We start from the raw sequence: 15,279 nt of genomic DNA, 5'->3' as shown, positions 1-15,279 counted from the left end.
CACCAGTATCACCACAGACTCAAGTCTCGTGTGTGACCATGTTAGGAGAGTTATGACATCACCAGACAATGGGAAGTTTTCAGCTGCATCATATTTTGGTGGAATGCTGTCATATATGCAGGCCACTGCTGGCCAAAGCGGCATTATACAACATATGGCTGCTTTTGGATTATGTGCGTACATACATACACAGTGTACATATTTCAAAAGTCAGCTCTTCACGGCTATGGGGAAGAATATGGTTGGAGAATACTGAGTAAGAGGGGTTTGTAGTCAATACACTTCTATATTGCTTCAATACTTTTTGTGGCACTTACACTAAGACCTTTCACCTGTGAAAACCATATGACTATACATACCTCCCACACAGCCATCATGAGGACCCAAGAGGAAACATGCCAGAGCTGGCACTGGGCAGGGGAGGTCTTCCGTGACTTGGCCCATAATATGACAGATTACTGAAAAGGCCCCAGAAGCAGAGGCCTATGGAGGAAGGCCTGGGGCCTACTCACTTGTCTGTGACTTAAGCAGGCTGAATTCCTCAGGATATTTTTCCTTTTGGAATCCAGGCAGTGAAAATTCAGAGGAGCGATGAGACTGTGCAGAGGAAGGGGAGGAGGAAGAAGAGGAGGAGGAGGACTTCTGACCCATCTCCACAGCTGTGCTGGAAGGCAAGTGGCAGGATTAGAATGGCCTCTCTGCTCAAACTGAAAAATCAAACTAATCCTATATTAGCAGCACATGAGTTCTCAGCAACAGGACTGGCCTCACTCTCTATAAACTCCCTGAGCAGTTTTACTGACTCACAACTTGAAGGTACTAAAACTTACTCAAAATATCAATGCTTTAAAACAATCAGGTTAGCTGGGCAGTGGTGGCTTATGCCTACCAGCACCCAGGAGACAGAAGCAGGTGGATCTCTGAGTTCAAGGCCAGCCTGGTCTACAGAGTGAGTTCCAGGAAAGCCAGGGATATACAGAGAACCCTGTCTGGAAAAACCAAATATATAGATAAATATAGATAGATAGATAGATAGATAGATAGATAGATAGATAGATAGATGCATAGATATATAGATACATACATACATAGATATAGAGATAGATAGAAAGAACAAAACATTGGGTAAATGTTGTAGAATATTATTCAAAAATGTGTTACATTTGTTTATGCTGTGGAACATTTGTTTAATGATGCAAAGATGTGTTGCATTCCTTTATGTTGCATTTGTTTAACTCTGTGAAGCTGTGTTACTGTACCTGTCTAAAACACCTGATGGGTCTAATGAAGAGCTGACCAGTCAATAGCAAGGCAGGAGAGAGGATAAGTGGGACTGGGCAGGTAGAGAGAATATATAGAAGGAGAAATCTGGGAATAGAAATGAAGGAATGAGAAAAGGAGAGAGGATTCCAGGGGCCAGCCACCCAGCTACATAGCAAGCCACAGAGTTAAAAAGAAAGAAAGAAAGAGAGAGAGAGAGAGAGAGAGAGAGAGAGAGAGAGAGAAAGAAAGAAAGAAAGAAAGAAAGAAAGAAAGAAAGAAAAAAAAAAGAAAGAAAGAAAGAAAGGGATATAGAATAGAGAAAGATAAAAGCCCAGAAGCAAAAGGTAGACAGGATAATTTAAGAAAAACTGGCTAGAAACAAGCCAAGCTAAGGCCAGGCATTTATAAGTAATAATAAGACTCCGTGTGATTTATCTGGCAACTGGGTGGTGGGCCGCCAAAGAGTAAAGAGTGAAAACAACCAACAGCAGGTAAAGCTGTTTGCTGCCTGTGGACCTGAGTTTGATCCCTGGTAACCCATGTTTCCAGGAGGAAAGAATCAACTCTTGTTAGTGGTCCTCTAACCTCCAGGCATACACCCAACCACACACCAAAGTAATTAATAAATTAAATGTAATTTTTAAAAACAGGCTGGAGAGATTGCTAATCAGTTAGGAGCACTTGCTGTTTTTATAGAGAACCTGGGTTCAATTTCCAGCACCCACATGGTAGCTCACAACTACCTGTACCTCCAGTTCTAAGGAATCTGATGCCCTCTTCTGGCCTCCACAGGCACCAGGCATGCATATGGAACACATACATACATATTTAAACCAACATTTTTTAAAAAGCAATCAAAGTACTAGCTCCTCATACAGTAAAACATGGAATTGCTCCATGACCCAGCAACTCTACCCCTGTGTATGTACTCACAAGAACAGAAAACAAAAACTCAGGAAGGCACTGATCTATGGCTGTGCATTGCAGAAAATAACTCCAAGCATCCAGCAACAGGTAGGTGAACAGATGAAGTTCAGCTTACACATAGGAATAAAACTCAGCCTTACAAAGAGTGGAGTTCTGCAACATGCTACCACATGGGTGAGCCTTGAAACAATTATCTGAAGTAAAAATTAGCCAGACATAGAACAAATCAATATGGCTCTACTAATACAAGGACAGAGGGTAGCTGAGAAGTTTCTAGGAGCTGAGGAGGAAAGAACACTGCTCAATGGACACAGAGTTTGTGTTTGGATTGATGAATTGTTTTGAAAATAGACAGTGGTGGGCTGGAGAGATGGCTCAGCAGTTGAGAGCACTGACTGCTCTTCCAGAGGACCCAGGTTCAAATCCCAGCACCCACATGACAGCTCACAACTGTCTGTAACTCCAGTTTCAGGGGATCTGACACCCTCACACAGACATACAAGCAGGCAAAACACCAACGTACATAAAATAAAAACAAATAATTAAAAAAATATATAGGCAGTGGCAAAGGTTGTAAGACACTATGAATGTAATTGATGCTACTTCACTGTACAGTTAAAAGGGGATAAGGTGGGGCAGTGGTGGCACTTGCCCTTAATCTTAGCACTCAGGAGGCAGAGCCAAGCAGATCTCTGTGAGTTCGAGGCCAGCCTGGGCTATAGAGTGAGTTCCAGGAAAGGCTCCAAAGCTACACAGAGAAACCCTGTCTCGAAAAACAAAAATAAATAGGTAGATAGATAGATAGATAGATAGATAGATAGATAGATAGATAGATAGATAAGGATAAAATTCCTTTGTTTTGTTATATGTATTTTAAAGATTTATTTTTTGTGTATGAGTGTTTTACCTGCAATGTAAGGGTACCATGTACACACAGTGCCCATGTGGCCAGAAGAGGGCATCAGACCCCCTGGAACTGGAGTTCCTGGTGTTTGTGAACCACCTTGTGGGTTCTGGGAACCAAAGCCAGGTGAGGCACCTCTCCAGGCCTCTGCACTGGAATTCTTGGCTCTCAGCCAGTGAGAGACTTCAACCAGAGTGCAGGTGAGGGCTCCGTTCTCTTCCAGTGTCCACTTATGTCCTCTTACTTTTTCCTGTCTTCCTGTATTGCTTGAAGGAGCGACGGGAGGTAGAGCACTGGAAAGTCTGTGGTCTTCATAAGAAGTGTGCTCATCTCTCTATCACTCTGATCTTTTTCTTTTATCATTTTTACAAAGAAGGACCCAGGTTGGACCCAGGGCCTTGGCATTCTGGCAAGTATGTGTTCTATGCTGAGCTACATTCTCAGCCTTAAGAAGTTTGTTTTTATTGGTGGGGAGGGGTGTCTGTTTGTTTAAGATTTATTTATTTTATGTATATAAGTGATCTATCTGCATGTATGCCAGAAGAGGGCATCAGATCCCACTATAGCTGGTTGTGAGCTGCCGTGTGGTTGCTGGGAATTGAACTCAGGTCCTCTGGAAGAGCAGCTGGTGCTCATAACCACCGAGCCATCTCTCCAGCCCCGGTAATTATAGTCCTGATTGTATCTCTTAGGATGCTCATTCTTTATTTTCTTTCATTCTTTTGTATGTTTGCGTGTGTGTGTAACTCTCTCAAGTTGTCCCTTTGACCTCCACATGTTCATAATGGCATGCAGGCACACATATGGGGGAGGGGTACATAAATAAATGATTCAAAAAAACCGAAGGCCTAGAGAACGATGCAGTTTGCTCGAATTCACACAGACCATTAGTGGAAGAGTTTGGATTTGAACCTGGGTAGCCTAGCTCTAGAGTTCTTGCCTAGAAGGGCACACTGATCTCAGACTATCCACTTCTTGCTATAGTTCACCCCAATACTGTCAAAATCTCAACAGACACCCCCATACACACACACACACACACACACACACACACACACACACACGCACTCACGCACGCACGCACGCACGCACGCACGCACGCACGCACGCCCATGCACATAGCCTTACTTACTCAGAGTGAATCACCACCCCAGTGGATCCCGGAGGCTCAGTGACTCTCAGACCTGCTTCATCAGAAGAGGAAAGACTGGCCCTTCTGTCAGAGGCCATCTTGTTGGTCAAGGAACTCTTGGATTCTAGAACATCACCGTGCTTGGCATCTGTAACACAGGGTCTCCATTTAAGTATATTGATGAAATACCTGACAGTCTGTTTTATTTCCTAAATTATATTTGAAAAATGGGGGAGGGGTATCTGGTGAGGTGGCTCAGTGGGTAAAGGGGCTTGCGGCCAGGCCTGACAACCTGAGTTCAATCCCCAGATCTCACCAGTGGCAAGAAAGAACTGACTCCTGAGGGCTGTCCTCTAACCTCCACATGGGCACCAGGCAGAAGCACACCTGTACTCACACATACGCTAAGTACAATTTTAAAGCAGCTAGTATTTAGTATTTATTGTGTCCTGGGGTCGTGTTAACACATTATCACATCTAGCTCTCATAAGCGCTCATATTCACACACACACACACACACACACACACACACACACACACACACACACTGAGGAGGAAACAGGTTCAAAAGATTATGCACATGCCTACATTCAGGGAAAAACTAATCTAGACCCAAGGTTGACAACAATACTGTGGTGCCAGAGTCTGAAATCCAGGGCACTAATCCAGACTGCCTGTGCCTCCACACAGCTCACCTGCTCTAAACTGAGTGGAGGAGAACTCTGAAGCAGCTGGGTGTCGCTGTTCACTGTGTGGACACCTTGGCACGTTCTCCAGAAGTTGGCTCATGACCTGAAGAAGTGCCTTCCGAAACTTCCACAAGTCACCTCCCATTATTAACCACTCACTCACAAACGTAACTTTGTGTCCGTCCACCACCACCACCACCACCACCACCCCGTGGCATCTAGAATAGAGCCTGGCAAAGGTGACTCAGATCTCAAGCAGCATCTGAGTGAATAAATGTAAAGAATTACATGGGCTGGGACTGAAGGTCAGTTGCTTGGTGTGCAGGAAGCCCTGGGTTCCATCCCCAGCACTGAAGAAAGCAGGCATGGTGCTCCATGCCTGTGATCCCAGCACTTGGGAGGTAGGGACATGAAAATCAAAAGGTCAAGGTTGCCCTCAGCTACATAAAGAGTTCGAGGAGGAGGGAGAAGAAAAAGAAGAGAAATAATTCTAACCCTCCCAGCCACCCATAATGACAAAAGAGTCCTTTAAGTCTGTGGCTGTCATATGGAAAGATGAACTAGTCTTTTTATTTTGCTGTATGATTTATACTTTATAAAAGTCAATCTGTTCTTTACCATTTTACATCAGCATGTGCCCTGTTTAATTAATTTCTAAGATTTATTTTTATTGTTATTAATTATGTGTACATGTGCACACCTGCATGTCTGTATGTGTACTACATGTGTGCTGCTGCTCATGGAGGCCACAAGAGGGCATCAGATCCCACGGAGCTAGAGTTACAGATGGTCGTGAGCCGCCTGATGTGGACTCTTCTGCAAAAGCAGTAAGTCCTCTGCCTGGCTGAGACACTGCTCTACCCCTCAATCAATTTTTTTAAAGGTCAGATGAGTAGACACTGGATTTCTTTGTGCATAACTTCATAGAGCACAGAAACTCAATCACACAGTGTAATCGCTCGTGGTAAGAAAATCATACAGGCCAGGCTGTGGTGGTGTACACTCTTAATCCCAATGCTTGGGAGGCAGAGGCAGGAGGATCCCTGTGAGTTTGAGGCCATCCTGGTCTACAAAGTGAGTTCCAGGACAGCCAGGGATACATAGAGAAACTCTGTCTTGAAAAATTTTTAAAAAAAAAAGTAGAAGAAGAAGAAAAAAGAAAGAAGGAAGGAAGGAAGGAAGGAAGGAAGGAAGGAAGGAAGGAAGGAAGGAAGGAAGGAAGGGAATAGAAAAGAGAGAAAGACAGAGACAGAGAGGAAGGAGGATGAGGAAGAGGAGAAGATGGAAAGGGAGGGGAAGGGAGGATAAGTGAAAGGAGCTGACACACACACACACCACACCCTTCCCAGAGTTACCCTGGTGATTGAGATAGGATGGACACACACCACACCCTTCCCAGATCACACTGGTGATTGAGATAGGGTGGACACACACCACACCCTTCCCAGATCACACTGATGATTGAGATAGGATGGACACACACACACACACACACACACACACACACACCACATCCTTCCCAGAGTTACCCTGGTGATTGAGATAGAGTGGACACACACCACACCCTTCCCAGCATTTTACTTGTGAATACAAACATCAAAAGTCAGCTGAGCTACTTCCTCTCTTCAAAATCCTCCACCCCATCTTCAGGTTTTCTGGGGTGTGGCACAGGACTGAGGCCTGCGGCAGTTATAGACTCCCAGAGCTCCAGAACCCAGAGTAGCCTTAGTACAGCGAGGCCAGTGGTGACCGGAGGGCTGAGTAGCTGCCATAGTCAAGGCCTAGGAAAGGGACAGAGCCGTGAGGAGGGCAAGACAGTCTCCAGCAACCAGAGAAGGAACCACCTTTATACTAGGCCACGAAAGAGCCAACAAAATACCATATAGACTCCACTCAGACCTCAAAGCAACACAATCAGAAATCAATAATAGAGACAGCCCCAAGCCAAAACCCCACCGTAAGCCTGGGAGCTCAAACCACACTGCTGAATAATTCATCAGAAAGAAATCATAATGGAAACCACATTAACTTTCAATGAACTTAGGTCCTACACATCAAAACCTGTGGGATTCAACTAAAACAGAAATTAGAAACTTGGATTCTTACATGCAAATACTATATTTCACTGAGCATAAGACACCATCTTTTGTTGTTGTTTGTTTGTTTGTTTTTTGGTTTTCTGAGACAGGGTTTCTCCATGTAGTTTTGGTACCTGTCCTGGAACTCTCTCTGTAGATCAGGCTGGCCTTGAACTCACAGAGATCTGTCCGGCACCATCAATTTTAACATTGTTTTATGAACCACAAAGAACAAGGGCTGTCAATTAAGACACGATGCTTCATGGCCTGGAACTGAACCTTTTTCACTTTGTTTTATTTTATCTGTATGTACGTGTAGCATGGCCGGGGGGGGGGGGGGGGGGGGGGGGGGCACGACACGACATGACAGCTTGACCACACAGCTGCCATGACAGGCTTAGGGGCCTAGACACAGCTTCTGTGACAGGCTTACTGGCAGGCAACATCCAGATCCAGGAAAAACCTTAAGCTGACACCATCCAGGGATCCACCCAGGGATGGGAAAGTACCTGACATCCTAAACATTCCAACCATTAGATAAGGTAGCCAGATGTCCAGGAATCTAGCACACACCTGTTTTTGTTTTACAGATACCCTAGACAATTGTCAGCCAATCAGGGTCCTGGACCCTGGAAATCCCCTCACCCCAACCTCTGCTATGATAAAAACTCTGCCCCACCTGAGCTCAGGGCTCTCTGCTCTCACCACTGCGTCCGGCAGACAGAGAGACCAAGTTCGGAGCTTGAAAAGAATAAAAGCTCTTTGCTTTTACATACAGGATTCGGTCTCCATGGTGGTCTTTTGGGGGTCCCTGAGGTCTTTTGGGGGGTCCCTGAGATCTAGGCATAACATAGCAGAGTGTGTATATGTGCCATGTGAATGCAGGTTGCTGAGGAGGCCAAAAGAAGGCATCAGATCCCCTGGAACTGGAGTTACAGGTGGTTCTGAGCCACCATGTGGGTGCTGGAAATCGAACTCAGCTCCTCAGCAAGAGTAGCAAATGCTCCTGACCACTGACCTGGAATTTTTACTTTATCCCTATTGAGGTATTCTTTTAGACTTGGATATAGGTTTTAATCACACTGTCACATGTGCACATACAAAGAATAATTGGTTATGGTATTGTTACACCTTATTCAAAAATCTGGCTTCTCAATCATTTTCCAACTCAGCCATTGATGTCCACATTTTCTACCTAATAGTGACCTCAGTGAAGTGAAAACGTGGATGCTTCTCCCTTGTCTCCAGAATGTTCTTCCAAGCTATGGAGGCGTTTTTCAAGCTTCGGTGCCCACACAGGAAGGACATGGATGACCACTGCGCACCTCTCACTACCTGAAGAGCTGGTGGTGCTAGCTCTAACTCAGAAATGCAAGGTGGCTCAGCGGGGACGAGCACGTGTCCTGTAAGCCCAGGGACTTGAGTTCCACCCCCGGAATCCTCGTCAACTAGGAAGCAGAGAACTGACACCACAGAGTTGTCATCTGCCTTCCTCATACGCATTGTGAGACACACACCTACACACACACACACACACACCTACACACACACACCTACACACACACACACACACACACACCTACACACACACATACCTGCACACACACACACACACACACACACACACACACACCTACACACACATACAAATATATACACACAATAATAATAATTATACAGTTATATAGTTTAAAGCCAGATGTGGTGGCATGCATACATTTTTAGTTCTAGAACTCCTTCAGTAAGATGGAAGACAGAGACAGGAGAATTGTCCATATACTCACAGGCCAGGTAGTCTGGAGTACAAAGAAAGGAAAGACCCTGCCTCGGCAAGGTCTAAAAGTTGTCCTCTGATCTCCACCACACACACACACACACACACACACACACACACACACACACACAAAACACACACACACACACATACTCTCTCTCTCTCTCTCTCTCTCTCTCTCTCACACACACACACACACACACACACACACACACACACACACTAACTCACACAGAAGTAATTGACCCCTATGAACAACGTCAGAAGGTCTTGTCCCTTCACAAGCATTTTGTCTGTGTTGGGATTTGGGGAGGGTTCTTTTCTTGGTGGGGGAGTGGTTGGAGACAGGGTTTCTCTGTGTAACAGAGCCCTGGCTATCCTAAAAATCCCTTTGTAGACCAGGCTGGCCTCTAACTCACTGAGGTCCTCCTGCCTCTGCTTCCCAAGTGCTAGGATTAAAGGTGTGCACCACTGTGACCAGCAGGATTCAGGGAGATTTTAAAAGTCCTACGTCCCCCACACCAGTGAGCAGTGAGTTACACCTACGAGTTGGGGTACTTCCTAGCTTTCTTAGTAAGTTTTACAGTAGCAACACTCTAATGAAACAGTGACCCCAGCTTCTGGGATGGGAAAGCTTGTCTGATGCAAGGTGGTCAGAGCCATCTATCTCTCTGCTAACTGTCATGGTCCCCATTTCAAGCTGACTACAGGATCTCCCTAGGAGTATCCCTGTGTCAAAAGTGGGCTGGAGCATTGAACACGGCCTCAAGATGCCTCCCTGGCCAGGCACAGGCAGAGTGCCTTCCGTTACCAGTGTTGGCCGACCTCCCCACGCCCAGCTCCCAGCTCCTGCCACCTTTTGCTGCCTAGCTCAAAGGCTGTGGTGAGGAATAATAAACTCGGGATTCATACGCTCCTCCAGAAGTTCACCATTCCTCAGGAAACCTGCCGTAATGAATGCCAAGGAAGCCATGACTCTAAAACACTGTAGCACAAGAAAAGATGACACTATCTAAAAAAGCAAAGTGGGGGTTGGAGAAATAGCCCCGGGGTTAAGAGCCCTTGCTGCCCCTGTGGAGGACCTGAGTTCGGTTTCCAGCTCCCTCTTCAGGAGGCTCCCAACCATCGGTAACTCTAGTTCCCTCTTCTGGCACCCATGTGTGACTACACTCATTTTTGTGACTACATACACATTTTTGGCTTGGCTTGGTTTGGTTGGTTTGGTTTTCAAGACAAGGTCTCTCTGTGTAGCCCTGGCTATCCTGGAACTCACTCTGTAGACCAGGCTGGCCTCGAACTCAGAGATCCTCCTGCCTCTGCCTCCTGAGTGCTGGGATTAAAGGTGTGTGCCACCACTGCCCAGCCACATTAATTTTTTAAATGGAAATTCTTCTTTTTAAAGACCAAAAGAAGGTTTTGGAAACCAGAAAGGAATTCAGGGAGAAAGGGAATTTGGAAGAAAGTCTATGTCTTTGGTGCCATCTGTGAAACTCATGGAGTTTCCACATCTTTGGGCAGGAACAACACCTTACATAGATGAAATCTGCTCCTCACGCTTGTCTTCTCGGCTAACTCAAATCCCTCTGTCTGGCAGGGGAAGAATAATTCAGCAAACTATGTTGGCTTAATATGGAGTGTTTTTAATTAAAAAAAAAAACAGCTTCCTATTTCCTGCTTCTTCTGCTCAACAAGCAAGCTAAAGATCTACAGTAGTAAGGGAAGTCAAGGGCCCTCCCTGCTGGAAAAAGGCACACACCCACTCACTGTACAAGTGGCTAGCTTGGCCCCTCCATTCCACAAGACCTGGACTCCCTGGTTTTCTGTTTGTTTGTGTGTTTGTTTGTTTGTTTGTTTGTTTGTTTGTTTGTTTGTTTTTTCGAGACAGGGTTTCTCTGTGTAGCTTTGGTGCCTATCCTGGAACTCACTCTGTAGCCCAGGCTGGCCTCGATCTCACAGAGATCTGCCTGCCTCTGCCTCCCTAGTGCTGGGATTAAAGGTGTGCGCCACCACCCAGCCCTGGACTCCCTGTTAAGCTGAACCTTAGACATGTCTTCTGAAAGGACGTATTGAGAGTAGAACATCCAGTTAAAAAGCACGGGTCCTCGCTAGCTCACCCTCAAAGTGGCTTCCTCCTTATTCCAAACCAAATTGGAAAAACAAAGTTCTGGAAGCTTAAAGTTAAGTTCCCAGGTAGCTCTGCTGGCAGAGCACTTGCCTGACATACATGAAGCCCTGGGCTCAACACCACACAGGACCAGATGATGGCGGAACACGCCTGTGATCCCAGCCCTCAGGAGGTGGGGTAGGAGTTCAGGACCACCCTCTGCTAATATGAACTACCTGAGACTGGGAAGGAAGGAGGAAACGGGGTGCAGGGAGGAAAGGCAGGATCCCAGCCCTCCTTTCTCCTTGCTATCCTTGCCATGTTGGACAGTTGATGGTTCGAAATCCTCCAGCTCCTTCAGCCCAGTTTATAGTTGAGGCTAGGGATCCCTCCCACCTCTCTCTAGGTTATGAAGGAGAATCAGATAATGAAGACCTGGGACCTAGGAGACCGGGGACAAGGCTCCGCTGGGCCAAGACAAGGCTTCTCCAGCTCCTTTTGCAGCACCCTGGCTTGAGCCTGGACTCACCCTGAACGGGTTTTTGGGAAACTGTGGCTGTCCTCTAGCCTCTGCGCCCTCAAGAGAACCTTGTTTCCACTGTTCCTCTTCCGCCTTAAGAGCAATTACAGAGTAAGAGCCATTATTTAATTTAAACCTGCCTCAGAGTGCTCACAGTTTCCACCTTAAGTGCCCCAGCCAATAAGCAGTACCGTATATCTATTAATATCTGAGCAAGAAAAAAAATGGATGTGGACAGGTGCTGGAGGCAAGCAGAATCAGGCCGAAGACCAGCCTCGGTATTTATTTATTAACCAAAGCCCGGGCAGCTCAAACCTCTGACTCCCTTTACTTCCCAGCTGTTTGGAGTTCCAGTCAACAACACGTTCAAATCTCTGCTTTGTCTTTGTTGTTCAGACAGGGTCTCAGGTAGCCGAGACTGGCCTCGAAGTTGCTATGTAACTGAGGATGACCTTGAATTAATCCTCCTGCCTCCACCTCCTGAGTGTGGGCATGGCAGGTGTGAGCACGCCAGCTGTGGCTCCTCCTTTTGCACTATTCTCTGCCTGATCAGATCTTGAATATAGACGTGAGTTGACTGTGTATGCCCCCTAACTAGCTCCCGTAGCTCGGATCTGGAATGTTCTCCAGAAGCCTGTGTTTTAAAGACTTAGTTCCCTTAAGTCACACTATTGGGAGATCGCGGAGGTGGAGAGACAGCTCAGCAGTTCAAACTGCTGTTGCCCTTGCAGAGGACTGGATTTCTATCCTCAGGACCCACGTGGTGGTTCCCACCCATCCATAACTGCAGTCCCAGTGGATCCAGCGCCCCCCTCTAACGCCTGCTGGCACCGGGCGCATAAGCAGGTAGACATCCACGCAAACACGCAGGCAAAACACACATATAAAATAAAGACCGTCTTTAAAAAAACAATTGTAAGAGGCCACTGGGGGATCACCGTTTCTTGACCAAGAGAGGAGATGCTTTGATCTGACATGTGCCGTCACCACAAGATACGCCACCAAGAGGTCCAAAGTAACAGGGGCATGAACAGAAACTCTAAAGCTATGAGCCAAGCCTGGAACGACAGAGGCTGATGACGATCCCAGCACTTGGGGAGTTGAGACAAGAAGATGGAGAATTCCAGGCTAGCCTGGGCTACATATGGGGGTAGCAGTTTTTGAGAAGGGAGGCGGGGAGACTATAAAGCCACAGGCTATGAGGTTATAAGCCCACCCAGGACTCAACTGTATCTCCTTTCCACCTTGGTCACGCCCAAGTCACTTTTCTCTGGAACCTTCTCCAGCTCTCTAGCACAGGCCGCTCTTGAAATGGAAGGAAGCTGGCAGCCGGGTTTGCCGTTTCCAGCACTCATGGGCTCCCCTGAGCGCGTGGTGATTTTAAACATGAAAAGCAACCGGAGACAGACAAAGCGTCTTGTTAGAAAGGCTGTCTTTCAAAGCCAACATACCCCTTGAGCCTTTGATCGTCATGAGGCAGAGCAGGGGCCTCGTGGTGTTCCTGGGTTTGGATGCCAACTCTCCCTACCCCCACCACCCCGCCCGCCCTCCCTCCCTCCCGACTCAGGGCTCCAGAGAGTCCTCGTCCCGCCCAGCCCCAGAGTCTCCTTTCCACCTCCCGGCCCTACACCCACTGCCCTGGGGGAGCCCTTGATCTACCCTTGGAGGACTCCATGGAGGATATGGCCCCGATCAACGCTCCAACCGGCAGCCGAACTACCGAATGCCAGGATGCGAAGCGAAAGCATGGGCGCATGCCACTGCCTGCAGGCTCGGTCCAGGGTTGCCAGGACAACCCGCCCCAACCCGCTAGTCTTGGTGCCTCTCTCCCTGCACCCCGCGCCCTGGCCTGGCTTGAAGATGGGGGTCTCAGGCCTAAGGGCTGCAGAACCTCGGGATTTTGTTTCAACTTGTGGGTCTTTTCCAAGCAACCCTCTCCGCTCCTCCTGTAACCTCTAGTGGCCGTGAGCGACGCATCCTTCGCAAAGCTTGCAGATGCGGGTTTAGAATCGGCCCTGATTAGGCAGGGCTCACCCACTATTCACAGCGCCTTTTTCTGGGCCAGGCTCGCTGCTGGATCCTTCAACAGCCAGCTGCGCTTTTCAAAATAGAAAACTGACTTTGAGCAAAGGCTCATTCAAGGTCACCCAGAAAACGGAGTCACCCTCACAAACCCATCATTCTTTCCATGGTATAGATTGAAATTTATCTTTCTAACCCTTTCCCCTAGTATATCTTACATAGAAAGTTATTGGGTTTGGGATTTTTTTTTTCTCCAACTCAAGCTTAGTCTCTAAATTTATATTGAGACCTACTTTCTCCTATGGTTAAGTGGGGAAAAATACGAATGTTTTAATTAATTTAAATACTCATTTGTGCGTGTGCTGCATGCATGTGTGTGTGCACGTGTGTGTGCGGCACACTAGCCCATGCACGTGCATGCAGCGGCCAGAGGTCATGTGTCATCCTCCATTGCTCTCCACCTTATTTTTTGAAACAGGGCTCCTCACTGACCCTGGAGCTCACCCACGGTGACAGCCAGGCAGTCCCGGAGTCCCAGGGGATCTACCTATCTCTGCCCCTCCTAAGCAGGGCACATGGCCCTTAGTGGGCTGTGGATCTGAACCCAGGGCCTCACCTTCGTGGAGCAAGCACTGAGCCATCTCCACAGGGTGGTTTATTTTTAATATTTTCATTGACTGTAAAAAGCAACGACAGACTGGAACTCTTGAAACTGTGCGTAGGTGGGGGAGGTGCTCTCCAGGCCACACCCCTCGCTGAGGAGCCGTCGAGTGGCGGCTGGGGTTATAAAAAAAGACGGAATGGCCACCTGTGAGGTCAAACACGGTTGAATAGTGTGAGTTTCACAGGACTGGATTTTAATAAATGTTAACATGTAATAAAATTTTAGAATTCCTAGCAGGGTCCACAAGGTCCCAGACAAGAGACAGATTAGAAGGTCCCAGCTCTCCCCGGAGCGGAAGCGGAGCATTACTAAGGTACTGTTCGTTACAGCTGAAGTACTTTTCACATTAATGGTAAGTCTTTACTGTAAGCATCCCTTCTGGGGGCCAGAGTAGCCCGATTCTTGTTTTATTTTATTGAGACGGTCTCACTAGGTCGCCCCAGCTAGGCTGGACCTCTCCGTGTAGAGCACTGTGTCCTGAATGCTGGGATCAGGTGGTCTGACTCTCTCTCCACTGACTGTGTTAGCTCTCTCCCAGGAGCCCTGACTGCTGGGCAGGACTGTCATCCACAGTCAGGCGGGCCACCCCGGTGGTGGCAGCGGCCACTCTGACACTCCAGGGACTTGAGGAAGTTGCACAGCTACCCACAACCACAGGCGCTGGCTGCTGAAGCTCTCTGGCTGTTGGAGGCGCTGCCCCGCCCATGACTGCTCCCAACAGCTTGCCCTGAACTCTCTGTCATCAAACGCTCTGGTAAACTCGGAAGGATCTTGCCTTTCCCACCCAGACCAGAAGAGGGACGCTTTCCCGGAGGCCCAGCCGAGAACCTGTAACTGGTGCAAGTGAAGGGACCAAGCAGATGCCATAACAGACTGCTCAGTCCTTTCTCGGAGATCAGGCCTCAATTTCAGTTTCCGGAGACTTGAGCAAGCAGTTTCTGGGAGGGCTATGAACAAAAGACATAGTCCTTGCAGTAGCTCCCTTTCTGCACATACTCTGACTGCTCACGGTTCAGCCAATTGTTTACTGTCTGGGACCCCTCAGCAACTTAGAACTATGTGCATGGGCCAATGTGAACGTGCAAGGCCAGCCAGCCCCCATGGCAGCTCAAGGACAAAGCCTGGGACTTATCCAGGCCTGCCCCCAAAATGATAACTGTAACCCCCAACCAGTAAATTTAAAGGTTACATACCCTCACCCA

General features: G+C 47.6%; 1 protein-coding gene across 2 annotated transcripts in view; it reads right to left on the bottom strand.

The window, feature by feature from the left end:
- The window catches only part of Spats1 (spermatogenesis associated serine rich 1), a 55,436-nt gene extending 42,274 nt beyond the window's left edge, over positions 1 to 13,162 (bottom strand). For both annotated transcript variants that reach the window (XM_016003535.3, XM_016003538.3), the window contains exons 1-4: positions 13,051 to 13,162; positions 12,620 to 12,754; positions 4,227 to 4,374; positions 513 to 664 (exon numbers count right to left, since the gene is read on the bottom strand). In XM_016003535.3, the coding sequence (XP_015859021.3) occupies positions 513 to 664; positions 4,227 to 4,374; positions 12,620 to 12,754; positions 13,051 to 13,147 (532 nt within the window). In that variant the 5' untranslated portion in view covers positions 13,148 to 13,162. The remainder of the gene's footprint in view (positions 1 to 512; positions 665 to 4,226; positions 4,375 to 12,619; positions 12,755 to 13,050) is intronic.
- Positions 13,163 to 15,279: the final 2,117 nt, after the last annotated feature.

The sequence above is a fragment of the Peromyscus maniculatus genome, chromosome 21 (genome assembly GCF_049852395.1).
Source record: "Peromyscus maniculatus bairdii isolate BWxNUB_F1_BW_parent chromosome 21, HU_Pman_BW_mat_3.1, whole genome shotgun sequence".
NCBI classification, from domain to species: Eukaryota; Metazoa; Chordata; class Mammalia; order Rodentia; family Cricetidae; genus Peromyscus; species Peromyscus maniculatus.
The sequence above is the reverse complement of the archived record's forward strand: the minus strand, read 5'-3'. Positions and strand labels throughout refer to the sequence as shown.